The sequence below is a fragment of the Phaenicophaeus curvirostris genome, chromosome 24, assembly GCF_032191515.1.
Source record: "Phaenicophaeus curvirostris isolate KB17595 chromosome 24, BPBGC_Pcur_1.0, whole genome shotgun sequence".
Lineage (NCBI taxonomy): Eukaryota > Metazoa > Chordata > Aves > Cuculiformes > Cuculidae > Phaenicophaeus > Phaenicophaeus curvirostris.
In genome coordinates this window covers 4,180,042-4,197,044 of record NC_091415.1, presented here as the reverse complement: position 1 = coordinate 4,197,044, position 17,003 = coordinate 4,180,042, and the positions used below count along the sequence as shown (strand labels likewise).

The 17,003-nt window shown below is 54.1% G+C and overlaps 1 protein-coding gene and 1 long non-coding RNA gene across 2 annotated transcripts in view; one reads left to right on the top strand and one right to left on the bottom strand.

The window, feature by feature from the left end:
* LOC138730648 (uncharacterized) overlaps positions 1–17,003 on the bottom strand; it is a 256,765-nt gene that overhangs the window by 144,394 nt on the left and 95,368 nt on the right. The window lies entirely within an intron of this gene.
* Positions 1–17,003, top strand: part of GRM4 (glutamate metabotropic receptor 4) — a 57,609-nt gene that overhangs the window by 16,548 nt on the left and 24,058 nt on the right. Inside the window, exons 3-4 of the mRNA XM_069875955.1 lie at positions 2,905–3,121; positions 15,366–15,501. Of these exons, the coding sequence (XP_069732056.1) occupies positions 2,905–3,121; positions 15,366–15,501 (353 nt within the window). The remainder of the gene's footprint in view (positions 1–2,904; positions 3,122–15,365; positions 15,502–17,003) is intronic.

Genomic DNA, 17,003 nt, shown 5'->3' with positions numbered 1-17,003 from the left:
CCAGGGACCAATGACCCTTTCTGTTAAAAATTTCTTCCTAATGTCCAGCCTGAACCTCCTCTGGTGGAGCTTGAGGCCATTCCCTCTCGTCCTGTCCCCTGTCCCTTGGGAGAAGAGCCCAGCTCCCTCCTCTCCACAACCTCCTTTCAGTCACCCTCATCCCACGGCCACACTGCGTCCATCCCAAGCATCCTTTGGCCACCACGGCTGTGAGGGAGGAGGCAGGGAGAGAGGCACGGAGCAGCCCCCCTCCCCATTCCCTCCCCAGGATGAATGATTGCCAGATGAGCGCCTTGCCTGCTGAGCAGAATTTTAATCGAGTCTCCTGCACCGTCTCCCGGTCACAGATACCCAAGGAGCAGATCACAGCCCCTCGGAAAGGAGCACAAAGCAGATTGTCACAGAGAGTAATCCTATTTGTGCCTTGATAAAGATTCTTTCTCTTCCCTCTCCCACTCCTTCTCCATCTCTCCTTTTTTTTTCATCTTTTATTTTGCAGGTAGGGGGAAAGAGTGGCTGCTCCTTTCCAGGGGCCTTTTAGCATTCAGGTAGAGTCGTGGGATTATAACACCGGTACCGCATTTAATAGAGAGACGGAGGGGAGTGGAACAGGGGAAAATAATGGAGAAACAAAGGAAAAACTGGGAGATGCAGCCTGGGAGAAGAAGTGGAGGAGGATGGAGTGGGTTGTGAGGATTGGGAGACCCAGGAGGGTCCACGGGGTGGTGGCTCCAACCCAAGTCTCCCCATCCTTGGGGTACCTTGGGCTCCCAGCAAAGTGCCTTGATGTTAGAACACAAACTAGGATTCCCACAGACCCCAAACCTCTCCCCGGCCCCTCCAAGCCCACCCAGGTGTTTCAGCTGCTGAGAAGTGGCTAATTCCTTAATGAGAGGAGGTGATGGGCGAGGCCAAAGGCAACCTGAGCTGATTTGATCATCTAGCATGACCCAGGTGCCTGCTGAGCTGGGGGATTGCTGGGATTCATTGCAGTCCTCCGTGGCTCCACCAGCGGTTGTGCTCCTGCAAAGTGTGGTTGCTGAATTATTCCTAAACTGGATTAGAGGTTAAACTGGATTAGCTGGACCCTTCCCCAGGCTTTGGGAAGGGCTCTGCCAGCTCTTGCTGTGTGCGAGGGAGGCGTCAGACTGCACCCCAGGGAGGTGAGTGGTGCCTGCCTGGCTGTGGGACTGGTTGGGGCTGTCTGGGTGTTTAGAGCATCTTTGATAGGGCGCTTCTTGCTAGTGAGGAAAGTCCAGGTTTGATAATTTAATGATTCTTTAACATCTTCAAGGTAAAATAACGTCTGGCCAGCAGGAGCAGGGAAGGGATCGACCCCCTCAACTTGATGCTGGTGAGGCTGCACCTTGAATCCTGGGTTCAGTTTTGGGCCCCTCACTCCAAGAAGGACATTGAGGGGCTGGAGTGTGTCCAGAGAAGGGGAACAGAGCTGGGAAGGATCCAGGCGCGGCTGAGTGACCTGGGGCTGTTTGTCCTGGAGAAGAGGAGGCTGAGGAGAGACCCCATCGCTCTCTGCAGCTCCTGGAAAGGAGGTTGGAGCCAGGCAGGTGCTGGGCTCTTCTCCCAAGTCACAAGGGATGGGATGAGAGGAAATAGACTCAAGTTGCACCAGGGGAGGTTTAGAATGGATATTGGGAACAACTTCTTCACTGACAGAGCGGTGAAGCCCTGGCAGAGGCTGCCCAGGACAGTGGGGGAGTCTCCGTCCCTGCAGGGATGTGTGGCCGTGGCACTTGGGGACATGGTTTAGAAGACACGGTAGGTCTGGGCTGATGGTTGGACTGGATGAGCTTCAAGGCCTTTTCCAACCTTAACGATTCCATCGTTCTATGATCTGTGGTGTGTTTTACAGTGCTCTGTAATTGTTAGGTATGTCATGATCCTCTGGTGCTAAATCATTCTAATGTACTGTGCAAGGTGTGGCGGGTCTGGTTAATTTAAAAGCTTATTTATGGCTTGAGTGGACAGGACCTGGTGGAGTGGGGCTGAATCTGTCCTTCCTGGGGCAGGAAGGTGAAGGGAGACCTTAGCAGTGCTGTCAGAGGAAGAAGAAAGATTTTTGTTTTGGCTTCTCCCATCAAATGCTTGGGGTCCTGCTGGGTGTCCCTGATCATCAGGGCTCTGATGTCTCCAGGAACCAGGCCAGCCTGTGTGGTCAAGGCTTGGTACCTTCTTTCCCTGAATGATGCTGGTCACCTTCACCCAGGCAGCACCCAGAGGCACCCTCAGCTCTCCTGGCTGGCACCCAGGGAGCACGGAGAGAAGATCAAAGTAGGCAGGCAGGCGTGTTACACACAGAAATGAAGCCTGGGATGCTCTGAACTTCTCCTTGCAAAGCCCAGGGCTGCTCAGCTCCTTGGAGGAACTCAAAGGGATTTTCTGGTGGCTGCTCTGTCCTTGGGCTGCTTTCTGTTCTTCCTTGGGAGATCCTGGAGTCCATTTGACCTGCTGGGTTCTGCCCAGCCAGGCACTTCTATGTAAACCAGCAGCTCTGCACTTCCTCATGGTTTTATTTCTCCCCAGTGTGTGTGGGTTTAGCCCTATCTGGAGGGCACAGAGGAGATGTGTGTCCCAGCATGGGCTAGGGTGGTTTTATGTCTCACCTGCTCAAGTATGGATGGAAATGGCCAGATCAAAGCCTTTGGGTTGCCACCAAGACCCAGTAGAGCTGATCAGCCTCCAGTTTGTGGTCTCCCCTCCATGTGTTGCTGGTTCTGGGAGCTGTGGAGCACCCCACGTGCTCCCACCTAACCCATAGTCTTGATTTCCACCTCCCTCTCCTCCAGAGCTGGGCTTTAGGAACACGGGCAAGGTGAAAGGCATTGCTGTGGGGTGGAGATCACCTCCTTCTCCTGATGCATTTCTTTCCGCCTTCCATCCTAGATCCCCCAGATCAGCTATGCCTCCACCGCACCAGACCTGAGTGACAACAGCCGCTATGACTTCTTCTCCCGCGTTGTCCCGTCTGACACCTACCAGGCCCAAGCCATGGTGGACATCGTCAAAGCCCTCAAGTGGAACTACGTCTCCACCTTGGCCTCTGAGGGCAGCTATGGTGAAAGCGGCGTGGAGGCCTTCATCCAGAAGTCTAGGGAGGATGGTGAGTGGGTTTCTCCCAGGGTGGAAGTTTGGTGTGGGCTTTAGAGCAGCTGGGGCTGGGCAAGAGAAGGCAGTGGATGGGGTTGGAGGGATTTGCCTGGTTGGGTTTCTTGGCCCAAGCTGGGGTGCTTTGTGGTGCATGAGCAGGGATGGATGATGCTGGGGGATGGATCATTCTGGGGGATGATCTCGGGGTAGTGTGGGTTTTGGGGCTACCCTACTGATTGCAAAGACAATGTGATGCCCAGCAAGGATCCAAGCTTTCCAGTAAGGATCGGGACCAGCAATCCTAAGCTGCCTCTGCAGGTCAGGCTGCTTTATTGCTGCCAGCTCCTTTTAGAAAGCAACTTAAGATCCTGTTCCCTGCTCACCAGGAGACTTTGGATCCACTGAGCTGGTGGCTGCCAAGCTGATCTAACCACCTCCCTCTGTGGTTGAGGCACGGCACTGGGTGCATTTCAGAAGAAGAGATTTTACAAATGCTCCCAGGTTTTAATAGAAAATAAATTTGGCATCAACATGCGCTTTACCCAGTTTTAATGGAATTATCCCTGAGGGCAGGTTCTTTAACTTGTCTATAGGCTTTGGACAGGCGGAAAGTCCGTGCTCAGCAAAACTCTTTGGGAGGATTTGTCTGGAGCCCAAAAATGTTTTGCTGACAGGAGCGCTGGGATGCTTAGCGGGGATTAGCAGCCTCAGGAGCAATGGAGTAGCTCGTGGGTACCCACTGGTGGCTGAGCATCAGTCCCAGGACCGGTTGGGATGGTGAGCATCCCTGGATGTTGCTGTTGTGTGTGCTGTTCCCAAATGCCCTGAGACACTGCTGGGTCTCACACACAGTGTTGGGATCTCTCCTCTCTCCGGGATTGCTTTGCCTCCGCAGCATCGCGTGTACGGGGTGAGACGGGGGCTAAAGAGTGTCTTCCGAGGCAGTTAAAACCCTGCAGCGCACAGGCTGCTGCCTATTACTGGCTTAACTGTATCTGAATGGCACATTAAGTTCTGGCAAAATCGGTGGGACACCAGCCTATCTGGAGCTAGTCAAACTGTGTTATGGCCTTATAAATGGATAAAGGGAATAAAAACTTCTAGGTGACAAGCTCCTAATCAAAGCCCTATAAATAGGAACAGCGTTAATTCTGTCTCGCGCGCGCGCCCTGGCACTGGGAACCGGCTGTGCTTTTAATATGCAGAGAAACCCATCTGGGGATTCAACCTGGAATCTGCTCTTCAGGATTTTTCACTTGAAAAGCAGAATCTTTTCACGGGGCTGCAGTTTTGCAAGGAGGAGCGCGTGGGGATGCTTTGGAGTAGGCTGGCACGATGCTTGTTGTACTTGCAGGGTGTGCTTGCTGCCTGCATGCCCCGGGATGGGGTGCGGGTGGGAGCGGAGCTGGGGTGCCTGCGCTGGGCTGGGGTTGTGTCTGTTTGCAGCTGGGGGTGATGGTGGGTTTGCTGCAAGGGATACGTGGATCTGCAGATGCAAAGGTGCCAACAGGTGTGGTGGTGCTTGGGTCCTGCTCTTGGGGCACAACAACCCTGAGCAGCTACGGACTAGGAGAAGTCTGGCTGGAAACTGCCTGGAGGAGAGGGACCTGGGGGTGTTGGTTGAACATGAGCCAGCAGTGGCCCAGGTGGCCAAGAAGGCCAATGGCATCTTGGCTTGGATCAGACACGGCGTGGCCAGCAGGTCCAGGGAGGTTCTTCTCCCTCTGGACTCAGGACTGGTGAGACCGCTTCTCGAATCCTGTGTTCGGTTCTGGCCCCCTCACCACAAGAAGGATGTTGAGGCTCTGGAGCGAGTCCAGAGAAGAGCAACAAAGCTGGTGAGGGGGCTGGAGAACAGGCCTGATAAGGAACGGCTGAGAGAGCTGGGGGTGTTTAGCCTGGAGAAGAGGAGGCTGAGGGGAGACCTCATTGCTCTCTCCAACTCCCTGAAAGGAGGTTGTGGAGAGGAGGGAGCTGGGCTCTTCTCCCAAGTGACAGGGGACAGGACGAGAGGGAATGGCCTCAAGCTCTGCCAGGGGAGGTTCAGGCCGGACACTAGGAAAAATTTTTTCCAGGAAAGGGTGATTGGTCCCTGGCAGAGGCTGCCCAGGGAGGGGGTTGAGTCCCCTTCCCTGGAGGGGTTTAAGGGACGGGTGGACGAGGTGCTGAGGGACATGGTTTAGTGTTTGATAGGAATGGTTGGACTTGATGATCCGGTGGGTCTTTTCCAACCTGGTGATTCTATGATTCCATGATTCTAATTCTAGAGGAGTGGGATAGGGTGCCCCGTGGGATGGGGTGTCCTGGGGAAGGGCTCGAGGACTGTGAGCAAAGGGCTGTGTTTATGGCTCTGTTAACAGCTTCATTGCTAGCCAGCTTTGCCGCAAACCCTACCTGGGTTTGGAAATGCGAACTGCAGCCCTGTCTGGCTAGTGGTGATAACGAGATTCTCATCTGACTACAAGAGTAAAGGAAAGCAGACTTTTATGGGTGTGGGGTGGCATTTCTGCATTAGTGTGAGTGTTCTTTCACCCCAAAAAGGGAATTTTTTTGCCTGCCTTGGGCTGGCAGGTCCTGCCCTGGGCACGCTGCCACGATGGAACTGCTAAGTAACACAGAGAGGTGACAGCAATACTGGGCTAAGCAGCTTTGATAGACGCCGCCTGGTCCTGGGGTGCCCGTATCCTGCAGGAGGAGGCTGGAAGATGCTCTCCTGCCCCATCCAGGGTTGCTGCTCCCTTGGTGAGTCCGGGTGCTGGGATACACGTGGTGGAGAGGAGCAGGTTGATGCACAGGCACGATTCTAACCCACGCTCCTCCTCCATTAAGCACCAGTAAGGATCAGTTGTCGTGACTGGTGGTCCCACTGCCGCACGAGCACTTCTGCTTTGAGATACCTGTGGTTACCGCCAATCCCTCTAACCAGATGGTTAATGATATGACGGCGTAATTGCAGAGTAAACGAGTGTACATGGAGTCAAAATGCATGCGTATTAATCTGGGGCTGAGGCAGTCCTGTAATTGTGTATCCACATAACCCAACGATTATGTGCATTAGTGATAATTTAGTTATCAAAAAGCATAATTCCACTGTAATTGCGGTATAACAGCAGCATAAGTGCAGCCTGTGCATTATCAGCAGTAACACCGCTCCCTTGCTCGCGCTGCAGGAATATATTTATTTATAAGAGCTGTTGTGTATCTGCTTGAGCATGGGGACCCGGGGAAGTGTTTCTCCCTTGGGTGCCAGGGTGGGCTCCAAGCTTCTTCCTAAAGCATCTTGCCTGGGAGGGACTGCTGGGGTGAGCCTGGCTTCTTTTTCCCATGGAAGGCAGCTCTGCAGCCGTGCAGACGGTGTACTTGGAGCAAGAACGTGATTTTTTCTTCTCTACTCTGTGCCCCCCCTGTCCCCTTACTCTTTTATTTTCAAATCTTCCAGCCTTTTCCCCTTTGGTGGCTGCCGCAAGGTTGGAGGAAGGAACTGGGCTGCACCTGCTTTGCTTTTCTGGTTGGACTCGATGATCTGATGTTTCTTTTCCAACCTTGTGATTCTATGATTCGACGATTCCCCCATAAACAGGGACACCAAAAGGCTTTACGCCAGCACAGAGCTGCTGGGAAGAGGTGAAGGATCCGTCCCCTTCTTTTAGAGCCTTTTTGTACATGCCTGGCTCTCATTTGCACATCTCTGGCAGCGTAAAGGGTCCTGCGATTTATTGCTGCTTCAAGGTGCCTGCAGCCTGTCAGAGTGATGTAAACGAGCTGGTGGTTGGCTCAGGATCTGGCCCCTGCCCAGGGCTTGCCGGCAGTTTGCTAAGCGATGGGGTTTACCCATCCCAGGGTGTTTATTGTGGGGGAAAGAGCCAGCACCCACCCCTGTGGGTTTCCCACGCAGCCCTGGGATCAGGGTGAGCCTCTCCCTGCTCTCCTCCAGAACAGCTCTCCACTTCATTTCTCATGCCAAGCCTGAGTCTTTGGAGTCGGTTTTTATTTCCATCAGGCAATAATGCTCATTGCTGTAGTTAGCAGTTAGCATTCAAGCTGTTTGCTTTCTGATGCATTATCAACTTGACCTTCAGTTTCAATTTTTAGCAAAGCCTCATGTGAAAGCCTTCGCCAGCGCAGTGGAAAGGATTTCTGCTCAAGGCACAAAGCGACCTCCTCCGCCGGTGGTGGGGGAGAAAAAACTCACCCTGGGCACACATAATTCTTGCCACAGGGTCTGGCTGTGCCCTCCTGAGACAGACTGACCAGGAGGGTGATTATGGTTTACTTACTGCAATTACTCTTGCAATTACGCTGTTGGCCCCTGGTGATTGCTGGTGGTGGCTGGACAGTCCTTATTTACTACAGAGCTGGTTTTTTGGGTGCCAGCACTGCAGAGATATTGAGTTTACATTTTAAAGTCAAGTTTTTGGCCTCAAGTTGTGCCAGGGGAGGTTCAGGTTAGATTTTAGGGAAAACTTCTTCATTGAAAGGGTTCTTGGGCACTGGCAGGGGCTGCCCAGGGAAGTGGTGGAGTCACCATCGCCAGAGATGTTTAAAAGATGGGTTGATGAGGTGCTCAGAGTTATGGTTTAGTAGTGGACAGGTATGATTGGACTCGCTGATTTTCAGCTGGAAGTGAGGAGATGGAGATGAGATTCTAGGTAGAAAGGTTTTGCTGCAAGGTTGGGGAGGCCCTGGCCCAGATTACCCAGAGAAGCTGTGGCTGCCCCATCCCTGGAGGGGTTCAAGGCCAGGTTGGATGGGGCTTGGAGCCCCTGATCCAGTGGGAGGTGTCCCTGCGCATGGCAGTGGTGGAACTGGATGATCTTTGAGGTCCCTTCCAACCCAACCTATTCCATAATTCTATGATTAAGCACTCCCCAAAGCATCCTGCAAAGGCAGTGGATGCCAGCTACATTTACTCCTTGGAACTGAAACGCAAGGCAGGGCCAGCAGCAGGGTGTCCCCAGCCATCCCCATCTCATCGTGCATCTTCCCCTGACCCTGATCCGTGGCATCGTTCCACTGGATGGACAGAGCCATCCACGGTCCTTTGGCTTTGTATGCGTTGATATCTCCGCTGCCGCCGAGCTCTTGGAGAGGGAGGGTTAGATTTATGTTTATGTAATTTAGCTGGTGAGCACGGCATGTTATGCCACACGTCGTAATGTGCAGCACTCACTTTTCTGAAGAGGGCAATATTTCCAGCCAAACGCAGGACTCCTTAGTCATGTGTCTGGATCAATTTTACACTGTCATTTCCTCCCTCTGTTGTTTTACCCTTCACTGAGTTCTCTGTATTTTTAGTTAAGAGGCTGATATGTATTTGTGTTGCTTTTGTTCATCCCCACGTGACATTCGTGGCCGTCTCTTTCTGGATTTCGCCGGGTTCATTACTTTTGGTTGATGCATCGCGATGTCACCCCCAAAGAGCTGCTCCCAAGTCTTGAGGCATAAGCGAGCATCGAATATGACTTTACAGCAGATTTATACACACAAAGTTGGAGGTTGCTACTCCTGCTTTATTTGCTGGCCTTGGGGATCCTGTGCCCCGTGGATGCCGACCCTGTGGGGCTAGGATGGAGGGGAGGATGATGCTGGTGGGTACCTGCCCCTGGTACCTCCTGGTAGTGTTCGCAGGGAGTTTTTTCCTCCCAGCAAAGTGTTCAGGAGACAAAACAGGTGACCTTCATCCCTGTGACGGCGAGGTGTGATGAGCGGTAGGGCAGGAAGAGCAAGGCTGGCGATCCGGCTCCCTTTCATCCCCGAGGACGGTTTTCTTGTGCAGTCAGCACTCAATTACTGCGGCTCACCGGAGGGCTCTTATTTGCTGCTGGCGTCTCGGCTCCCCAGCCAAATCCTCCAATTCAGCAGCCAGCATGGAGCTGGAGATTTTTTCATGGCACGATGCCAAGAGCCTGAAGGGTCCCTGCTCTCAGTTTTGGGTGAATCCTTTCCTACTGGTGTTTTCTGGCCAATAACATGAGGATGGTGGCATCTCTTTTCCCTGGGGGGCTCGGACAGGGCATCTCTGAGCAGGTCCTTACACAGTGTGTCTCCTTGGCACCCATGGGCTAAAATGATGGTTAGACCCATCCCCTGAGACTCTGTGCTGGTCTCAATCATTCCACTCCTTGCTCAAAAATCAGTGCTGGCTCTTGCTGGGTGCAGCACCTCTTTGTGCTGGACAGGGAGGGACAGGTCTGGTCACTGAGGCTCTGCTGCCATCACCACTTTGGATCCTGAAATTCTTGCTGGCTCCTCAGAGGCACCAACCACATTTCCTGGGTTATTTTACTATTTCTTTCCCCTCTTCTTTTCTTTTTGCTGCTGTTAACCCAGTACCCCAACGCAGTCTGATGGGAGGGGTGTGCCTCAGTTTCCCCACCTATAAACCTTCCTTGCCCTCGTGCTGCTTGCTGGTGGATGCAAAGTGTCCTTCAGGCTGGGACTGGGACGAGGCAGAGCTGGACTGGGGCTGCTGGGCTGGGAAAACGCTCCCTCCAACTGCTTGCTTGGTTTGGTGGCTGCAATCTGCCTGTAAATACTGCTCTCCAGACCTCTTAACTCCACTCCTTGTTTTCACCTCTTGCAGGGCTCCCTTTGTGCGGTGGAAGCAGGGAGGGAGGCGAGCAGGGTTGGATGAGGAGGAGCTCTTGCTTGGTTGAGGCTGGCACATGGGCTCTGGCTTGGAGCCCAGACTTGGGCTTTGGTGGCAGCTTGAGTCGATATAATGCTCTTTAGTATTTTCAGTGTGTGTTTGAGGTGCCCGTGGGCTGGAAACCCGGGCTGGATTGTGACAGGTCAATGCTCCATGGAGCTCCTGGTGAGGTCTGGTCTGAGATGGGGTGAGGTGGGAGACACAGTCCTGGGGATGAGGGAGGCAGAGAGCATGTCTGTTTTCATAGAATCACCAGGTTGGAAGAGACCCACTGGATCATTGAGTCCAACCATTCCCATCAATCACTAAACCATGTCCCTCAGCGCCTCATCCACCCGTCCCTTAAACCCTTCCAGGGAAGGTGACTCAACCCCCTCCCTGGGCAGCCTCTGCCACTGCCCAGTGACCCTTTCCACGAAAAATTATTTCCTAATGTCCAGCCTGAACCTCCCCTGGTGGAGCTTGAGGCCATTCCCTCTCGTCCTGTCCCCTGTCCCTTGGGAGAAGAGCCCAGCTCCCTCCTCTCCACAACCTCCTTTCAGGTAGTTGGAGAGAGCAATGAGGTCTCCCCTCAGCCTCCTCTTCTCCAGGCTGAACGACCCCATGTTGTTTCCATGATGTGGACTTGGGCTTGGAGGGGTGAGCTAAATTATTACGAGAAATGAAGGACAAAGCCACCTTTGCTTTCAGGACTCATCCAGCGCTTCAAGCCCCAGCTCCTGGAACCCTGTGGTGGGTAGGTGTCTCTGCTGCAGAGAATAAACTCCAGCCTCTGTCTACAGAGCAATGTTCCCTTTGCAGAGTGGTAGATGAGGAAAAGACTGCAAAATTATGCTATAAACCTCCCCAAAATTCCCAGAGTCTCCTGGCTTCTTCTGGTTCAGGGCTTGAGCATGGGAAGGAGATGCAGCCCAAGGGTCTTGACTTGCACAAGTCCCTGATTAGGTCTTTGGCAAAAGATCCTTCCCAGGGACACAACCTGTGGTGTTATTGAGAAACTTGAATTTTCTGCTCCCTGTCAGCCCACTCAAGGCCCGAGATTTCAGCTGAAGACTTGCTTTTTTTTTTTTTCCCCCTCTTCTTTTCCCCACTGTAAATTCATTAATTACTGATTTAGCCTGGCAGCACAGGCAGTTGAAAGCAGGCGCAAATTGCTCAGATTCATAATGTCTGATGAGATTTCAAAACACTGAAGAGCAGCATTTGAGCCGGTTCCAGGGACAAGTGCCAGGAGCCTCCGGTGACGGGGACGTGTGATGCAGAGCCCGGGGCACGAGGTGAGATCTGGCTGCACCAGGGGATGCGCTGGGGCTGGTTTTGGGTGACAAAGGACGATTGGTGTCCCCAGGACACACAAACTGGCAGTGAAGGTACTTTTCCAGCTGTCCGACGTGTGCGATATCGTAGCCTTCGTGCAAAATAACAGGTTGCCCAGAGCAGTGGTGGCTGCCCCATTCCTGGAGGTGTTCAAGGCCAGGTTGGATGGGGCTTGGAGCCCCTGATCCAGTGGGAGGTGTCCCTGCCCATGGCAGGGGTTGGAACTGGATGGTCTTTGAGGTCCCTTGCGACCCAAACTATTCTATGAATCTGGGTGTTGCTCTCATTAGGGCTCTGCCACCACACAGGAGGGATCAGGGCCATCTATGATGGGTCCTGGGGCAGCTCACTGGTGCCACCTTTCTCCCTTGGTTTGTGCCTTGCCCTCACCTGTGCAGGACATCCCATGCTCCGTGGTTAGACCAAAGCACACCCATCCTGCGATGGCACAGGACCTTTGCCCCTGAGAGGCCACAAAGCCACATCCCTAATGACATTGAGTCACCTTCCCTGGAGGGGTTTAAGGGATGGGTGGATGAGGTGCTGAGGGACATGGTTTAGTGATTGATGGGAATGGTTGGACTCAATGATCCGGTGGGTCTCTTCCAACCTGGTGATTCTATGGTTTTATGATTCTCCTCTACTGAATCGGCTCCTGGAGGCTTTGAAGTGGCATGAATAAGGAATCCTGGGGCAGGGGAGCAGCCGGCCACTTGCCAATTAAAACTCTGGGCTTGGAAATCCCATTTAAATGGCTCGGGTTGGGAAGGGAAGGCCAGGGGCTTGCAGAGGAGATGTGCAGGCACTGTTTGCAGAAGATGAGCTGTGCAGAGCCCTCCTCGGGGTGCCCGGGGTGCGCATCGCAGAGAACATGCACGTCCCTGTTCCCGGTATGGATGAGCCAGGCTCTGAGGTGCTGGAGCTGTGCTCGGCAGCCGTGGGCTCTGCGGGAAGCCCCCGCCGAGTGCTCCCTGATTGATGGTGTACGTTAGCGACAGCAAAAGCTTATTATCTACCTGCAATCAAGAGGGCACTTCAGCGTGAGCTTCCCGGAGCAGCTGCGCTCCCACTGAGCCCATAATGGGGGAGATTAAACCCTGACCCGTGTTTGACAACACGCGTTAACCCCACCTTAATGAGGAGAGTTCCCAAGGCTCCCGGCGAGCGGCCAACGGAGCTGCAGGGGTGCCAGGGGAGGCTGAGATCCCACCAGGCTGGGGGTGATGCCAGTGGGAGGAACATAACCATGTGTCTGAGGATGGCGCAGGCAGCGGTTTGCTCCTGGAGGGCTTTTCCATATCCTGTGGTCCTGCTGATATGCTCACAGGATGGCTGGGGTGGGTTCACGGAGCTGTTGGGTGCTCTGGATGCAGACCCCCGTGGTTTTGCTCACCTTCCCTGGAGGGGTTTAAGGGACGGGTGGACGAGGCGCTGAGGGACATGGTTTAGTGTTTGATAGGAATGGTTGGACTCGATGATCCGGTGGGTCTTTTCCAACCTGGTGATTCTATGATTCTATCTGGGTGAAGCCGTGTCCCTGCTGGCTTGGTTCTCCTGGCAGGAGAGTGGTTTTGGCCAGAGGATGAATCCTGTGGCAAACCCTTCTCTTTGCAGAGCTGATTTTGCTGCACAGCCTGGTTTTGAACAGATTTTCCCTCTTGCCCTGATGAGCCAAGACCCACCTGAGTGGGATGGGGTAGCTGCTGCTTATTAACCAGGTTGGGCTTGTTACAGCAGAGAAAGGGCTGCAAGCAGCAGTGCTGGGCACGCTTGGTCACCTCCTGTTATTACATCCCCACCATTTCACTCCCTATCTGTCTCCACTTTCTTGGACGTGGGCTGCTGAATATTTCACCTCCAGCTCTTCCCAGCAGCTTCCCTGTGAAGCTTCTGGCTCTGCCACCATGGGATTGGGTTGCCACCACGGCAGGGGCTCAGGCCAACAGCCAAAAGCAGCTCTAGGTGCTCCCAGAACCTGGGGCAGCAGCTCCTGGAGCGCAATTGATGCTCCAGCCTGTGGAAGACTTGAAAATGAGCTCAAGCTGGATTTTCAAGGCTGTTTCTTGCTGCAAGTGCCCAGCATCCTGCACTGCTGTAACAGGGATCTCATCTGAGCAGCCTTAAATCAGGTGCCTGTCTCCAAGCTGTGGCCACCTCCCGTAGGAGGACGGGCTGAGAGAGTTGGGGTTGTTCAGCCTGGAGAAGAGAAGGCTCTGAGGAGACCTTAGAGTGACCTTCCAGTACCTGAAGGGGCTACAAGAAAGCTGGAGAGGGACTGTTCACAAAGGTTTGGAGTGATGGGACGAGGGGCAATGGGGATAAACTGGGGAGGGGCAGGTTTAGGCTGGACATAAGGAGGAATTTCTTCACTGTGAGAGTGGGGAGGCCCCGGAACAGGTTGCGCCGGGAAGTTGGGGCTGCCTCATCCCTGGAGGTGTCCAAGGCCAGGTTGGATGGGGCTTGGAGCCCCTGATCCAGTGGGAGGTGTCCCTGCCCATGGCAGCGGGGGTGGAACTGGATGGGCTTTAAGGTCCCTTCCAACCCAACCCATTCTATGATTCTATGCGTTGCAGTGGGATGTGTGTCCCAGCAAGTGCCTTCCCGTGCTCACGTGAGCAGGAGAAGAGCCTGCACGGTGTGGGTGCCCTGTGGCACGTGGTTGTGCGTTTGTGCCAGCCCCGAGCTGTCACTCGCATGTGCACGTATCCACCCGACTGCGAAGGGGCTTTTGGAAGGCTCTTGTGTTTGCAAACTGCTGCGTTTGTTGGATTTTTCTCCTTTTATTGCCATGGAAACTGTAATTAAGCTGCACTGGCTCCTTGGCCAGGGCCGCTGTCTCTGGCAGCGCAGCCGGTGCTGCCCTGGCCTGGCTGGGGGCTCGGCGGTGACAGGGGCTGAGCATCCCCTGGCTGAGCATCCCCATCGTCCTGCTGGCACCGCCTGCTGCTACCCGTCTCGCCTGGCTGATCTGTCTGTCCGGGAGTCTGTTTATCCAACTCCCTCCTCTCCATCCATCTGGCTCCCCATATGGGAAATAAACAGCAAATTGGCCCAATTTCTTACCAGAGGGAAGAAAAAGAAGAAGAAGAAAACCCCCTTTCTGTGGCTGGGCTGCGCGGGGCCAGCTGGCAGGTGTTTCCTCGGGGATGCTGTTATCCTCATCCCTGCAGCCTCCCGTTGCTCAGCACCCATCGGATCCCCCGCTTCTCTCTGTCCTTTGGCTGCAAGGGGCCAAATTACTCCAATTTTCTTCCTGACCTGCGGGAGGGAGCGAGCTCTCCCTTCCCAGAGGCTTCCACCTTGACATCTCTCCCCGTCCCATCCTCTCTCTGCGCCTCTCCAGGGCTGTGAGCTGGGAAATCTCTCCCTACCACCATGTGCTAATTACTCTGACCTTTGCTTAAGTGGGGATCTTTTAGTGGCAGGCGAGGTATCAGCCGTGTCATTTACTATGCAAATTGAGACCATCAATTACATCCAGAAGGTCCAGCGATGTTTAATTTGCTCTCCCATCTCTCTTTTTATTGGCATCTGCAAAAATGCAAGAACAGGAGGGCCCTGGCTTTTCGGAGCGGGAGGCTGGGAGCCCAGCAGCCGTGTGTGGAGATTCTTCCAATTGCCAGCTTCCTCTTGTCTCTTTTAATTTTAATTAGCTGCCTTTGCAATCGACCCGTGGAAAGCTGAGCTGGGAGCTGACTTGGTCCTGTAGGGATGGAAATAAAACCTTTTGCAGGGCCAGGCTGCTGTCTCCAGGCTGAAGGGCTCGTGCTGGGGCTGCAGCCCATCATCTCCTCTTCCCATACAATTTTTTTGCCAGTGTTTGACCATTGCATGTGGTGAGAGGACTTTGCAAAACCCAGTCCTGGGCTGGTGAGGGGCTGGTGCTTGGAGCTGGCTGGAAAACCCTCTCTGAGCTGCTGCGATGGGACAGTTTGTCCATCAGGGGAATGGAGTTTGATGTGGTTTGGGCTCGAGATGATGCTAAAAGGAGTGGGTGGAAGGCAAAGATGAGCTATGGAGATGTGGAATGTGAGGGAAGGCGATGTGGAAGGGCTGAGCTCTGAGGGAGAAGGGGAGTGAAGGCAGTGACCTGGGAGAGGAGGTGTAAGAAGAAGGGCTTGGGTAAGTGTCCAGGGGGATATGTGGAGGGAAGGAGGCTCTGGGGGTGGTGGGCTGTGGAAATGGCGTGATGCCGAGCCCCTCACTGAGGTGGGAGACCCCCATGTGCCTGTTGTGGGGCTGAGGAGCCTGGGAGAGAGGATATCTCAGTCCTGGGGCTCTCTCTGTGCAGGGGGTGTGTGCGTGGCCCAGTCGGTCAAGATCCCACGAGAGCCCAAGCCAGGAGAGTTCGACAAGATCATCCGCCGCCTCCTGGAGACCTCTCACGCGCGGGCTGTCATCATCTTTGCTAACGAAGACGATATCAGGTGCGGAGGGGCTGGCCTGACTGGGAGGGGAGGCTGGGGCTGGCAGGTGCTCCATGCTTGCTGCTGGCAGGGGGTGTGGGATGCGGGATGCTAATGGCAAGAGCCGTGCAACAGGAGCCAGGCCTGCAGCGTGCAGGTGTGTCTGCAGCACGGAGATGTGTCTGCAGTGTGACATGGATGTCACAACAACCCTGGGCAGCTACAGACTAGGGAAAGTCTGGCTGGAAACTGCCTGGAGGAGAAAAGGACCTGGGGGTGTTTGTTGACAGTGACTGACCATGAGCCAGCAGGGGCCCAGGTGGCCAAGAAGGCCAATGGCATCTTGGCTTGGATCAGAAACGGCGTGGCCAGCAGGGCCAGGGAGGTTCTTCTCCCTCTGGACTCGGCACTGGGGAGACCAAACCTCGAATCCTGTGTTCAGTTCTGGGCCCCTCACCACAAGAAGGATGTTGAGGCTCTGGAGCGAGTCCAGAGAAGAGCAATGAAGCTGGTGAAGGGGCTGGAGAACAGGCCTGATGAGGAACGGCTGAGAGAGCTGGGGGTGTTTAGCCTGGAGAAGAGGAGGCTGAGGGGAGACCTCATTGCTCTCTCCAACTCCCTGAAAGGAGGTTGTGGAGAGGAGGGAGCTGGGCTCTTCTCCCAAGGGACAGGGGACAGGATGAGAGGGAATGGCCTCAAGCTCCACCAGGGGAGGTTTAGGCTGGACATCAGGAAAAATTTTTTCCCGGAAAGGGTCATTGGTCCCTGGCGGAGGCTGCCCAGGGAGGGGGTTGAGTCCCCTTCCCTGGAGGTGTTTAAGGGATGGGTGGACGAGGTGCTGAGGGACATGGTTTAGTGATTGATGGGAAGGGTTGGACTCAATGATCCGGTGGGTCTTTTCCAACCTGGTGATTCTATGATGCACCTTGCAGCGTGGCAGGGACAGGTCTGCAGTGGGGTGAGGATGCACCTTATATTGTGACAGGGACAGGTCTGCATCAGGGACCCACCAGAGCTGCCTGGTGTGTTGCTGCTGTCAAATCACAGCAACACAGAGCTCAGAGGAGGACAAAATCAGCTCTCCACCACCTTTTGGAGCCCCTGCTGTCGTCATCTGGCTGTTTCACACTGCTCATGGGGGGCTCAGAGCTGATGTGGGGCCTCACTGAGCTGCCTCAGCCTCACTGTGGAAGAGAAATGGGTCCAGGGATGCATTTTGGGGACACCCCTTGCTGCGTTGCCCACCCAGCAGGGCTGAGGATGCGGTTACCCTTCGGGATGATGAGCTGCTCGGCTGGCAAGGTGACGTCTTGCAGCCTCTGTTGTTTATGGAGCAGAATGATTCACATGGAACTACCCCTCATTTCCTAAGTATCTAATTTATTAATCAGCAAACATTATGTAAATGTGAGTAAACTGCGATTTTAAATCAGTTTACATCAGATGTGCAAACGCTCCGAGTTTCTTTTTGCCTTCCTTAATAGAAATGTCTGCAAACCTGACATTTATGCGGGTGTGTGGTG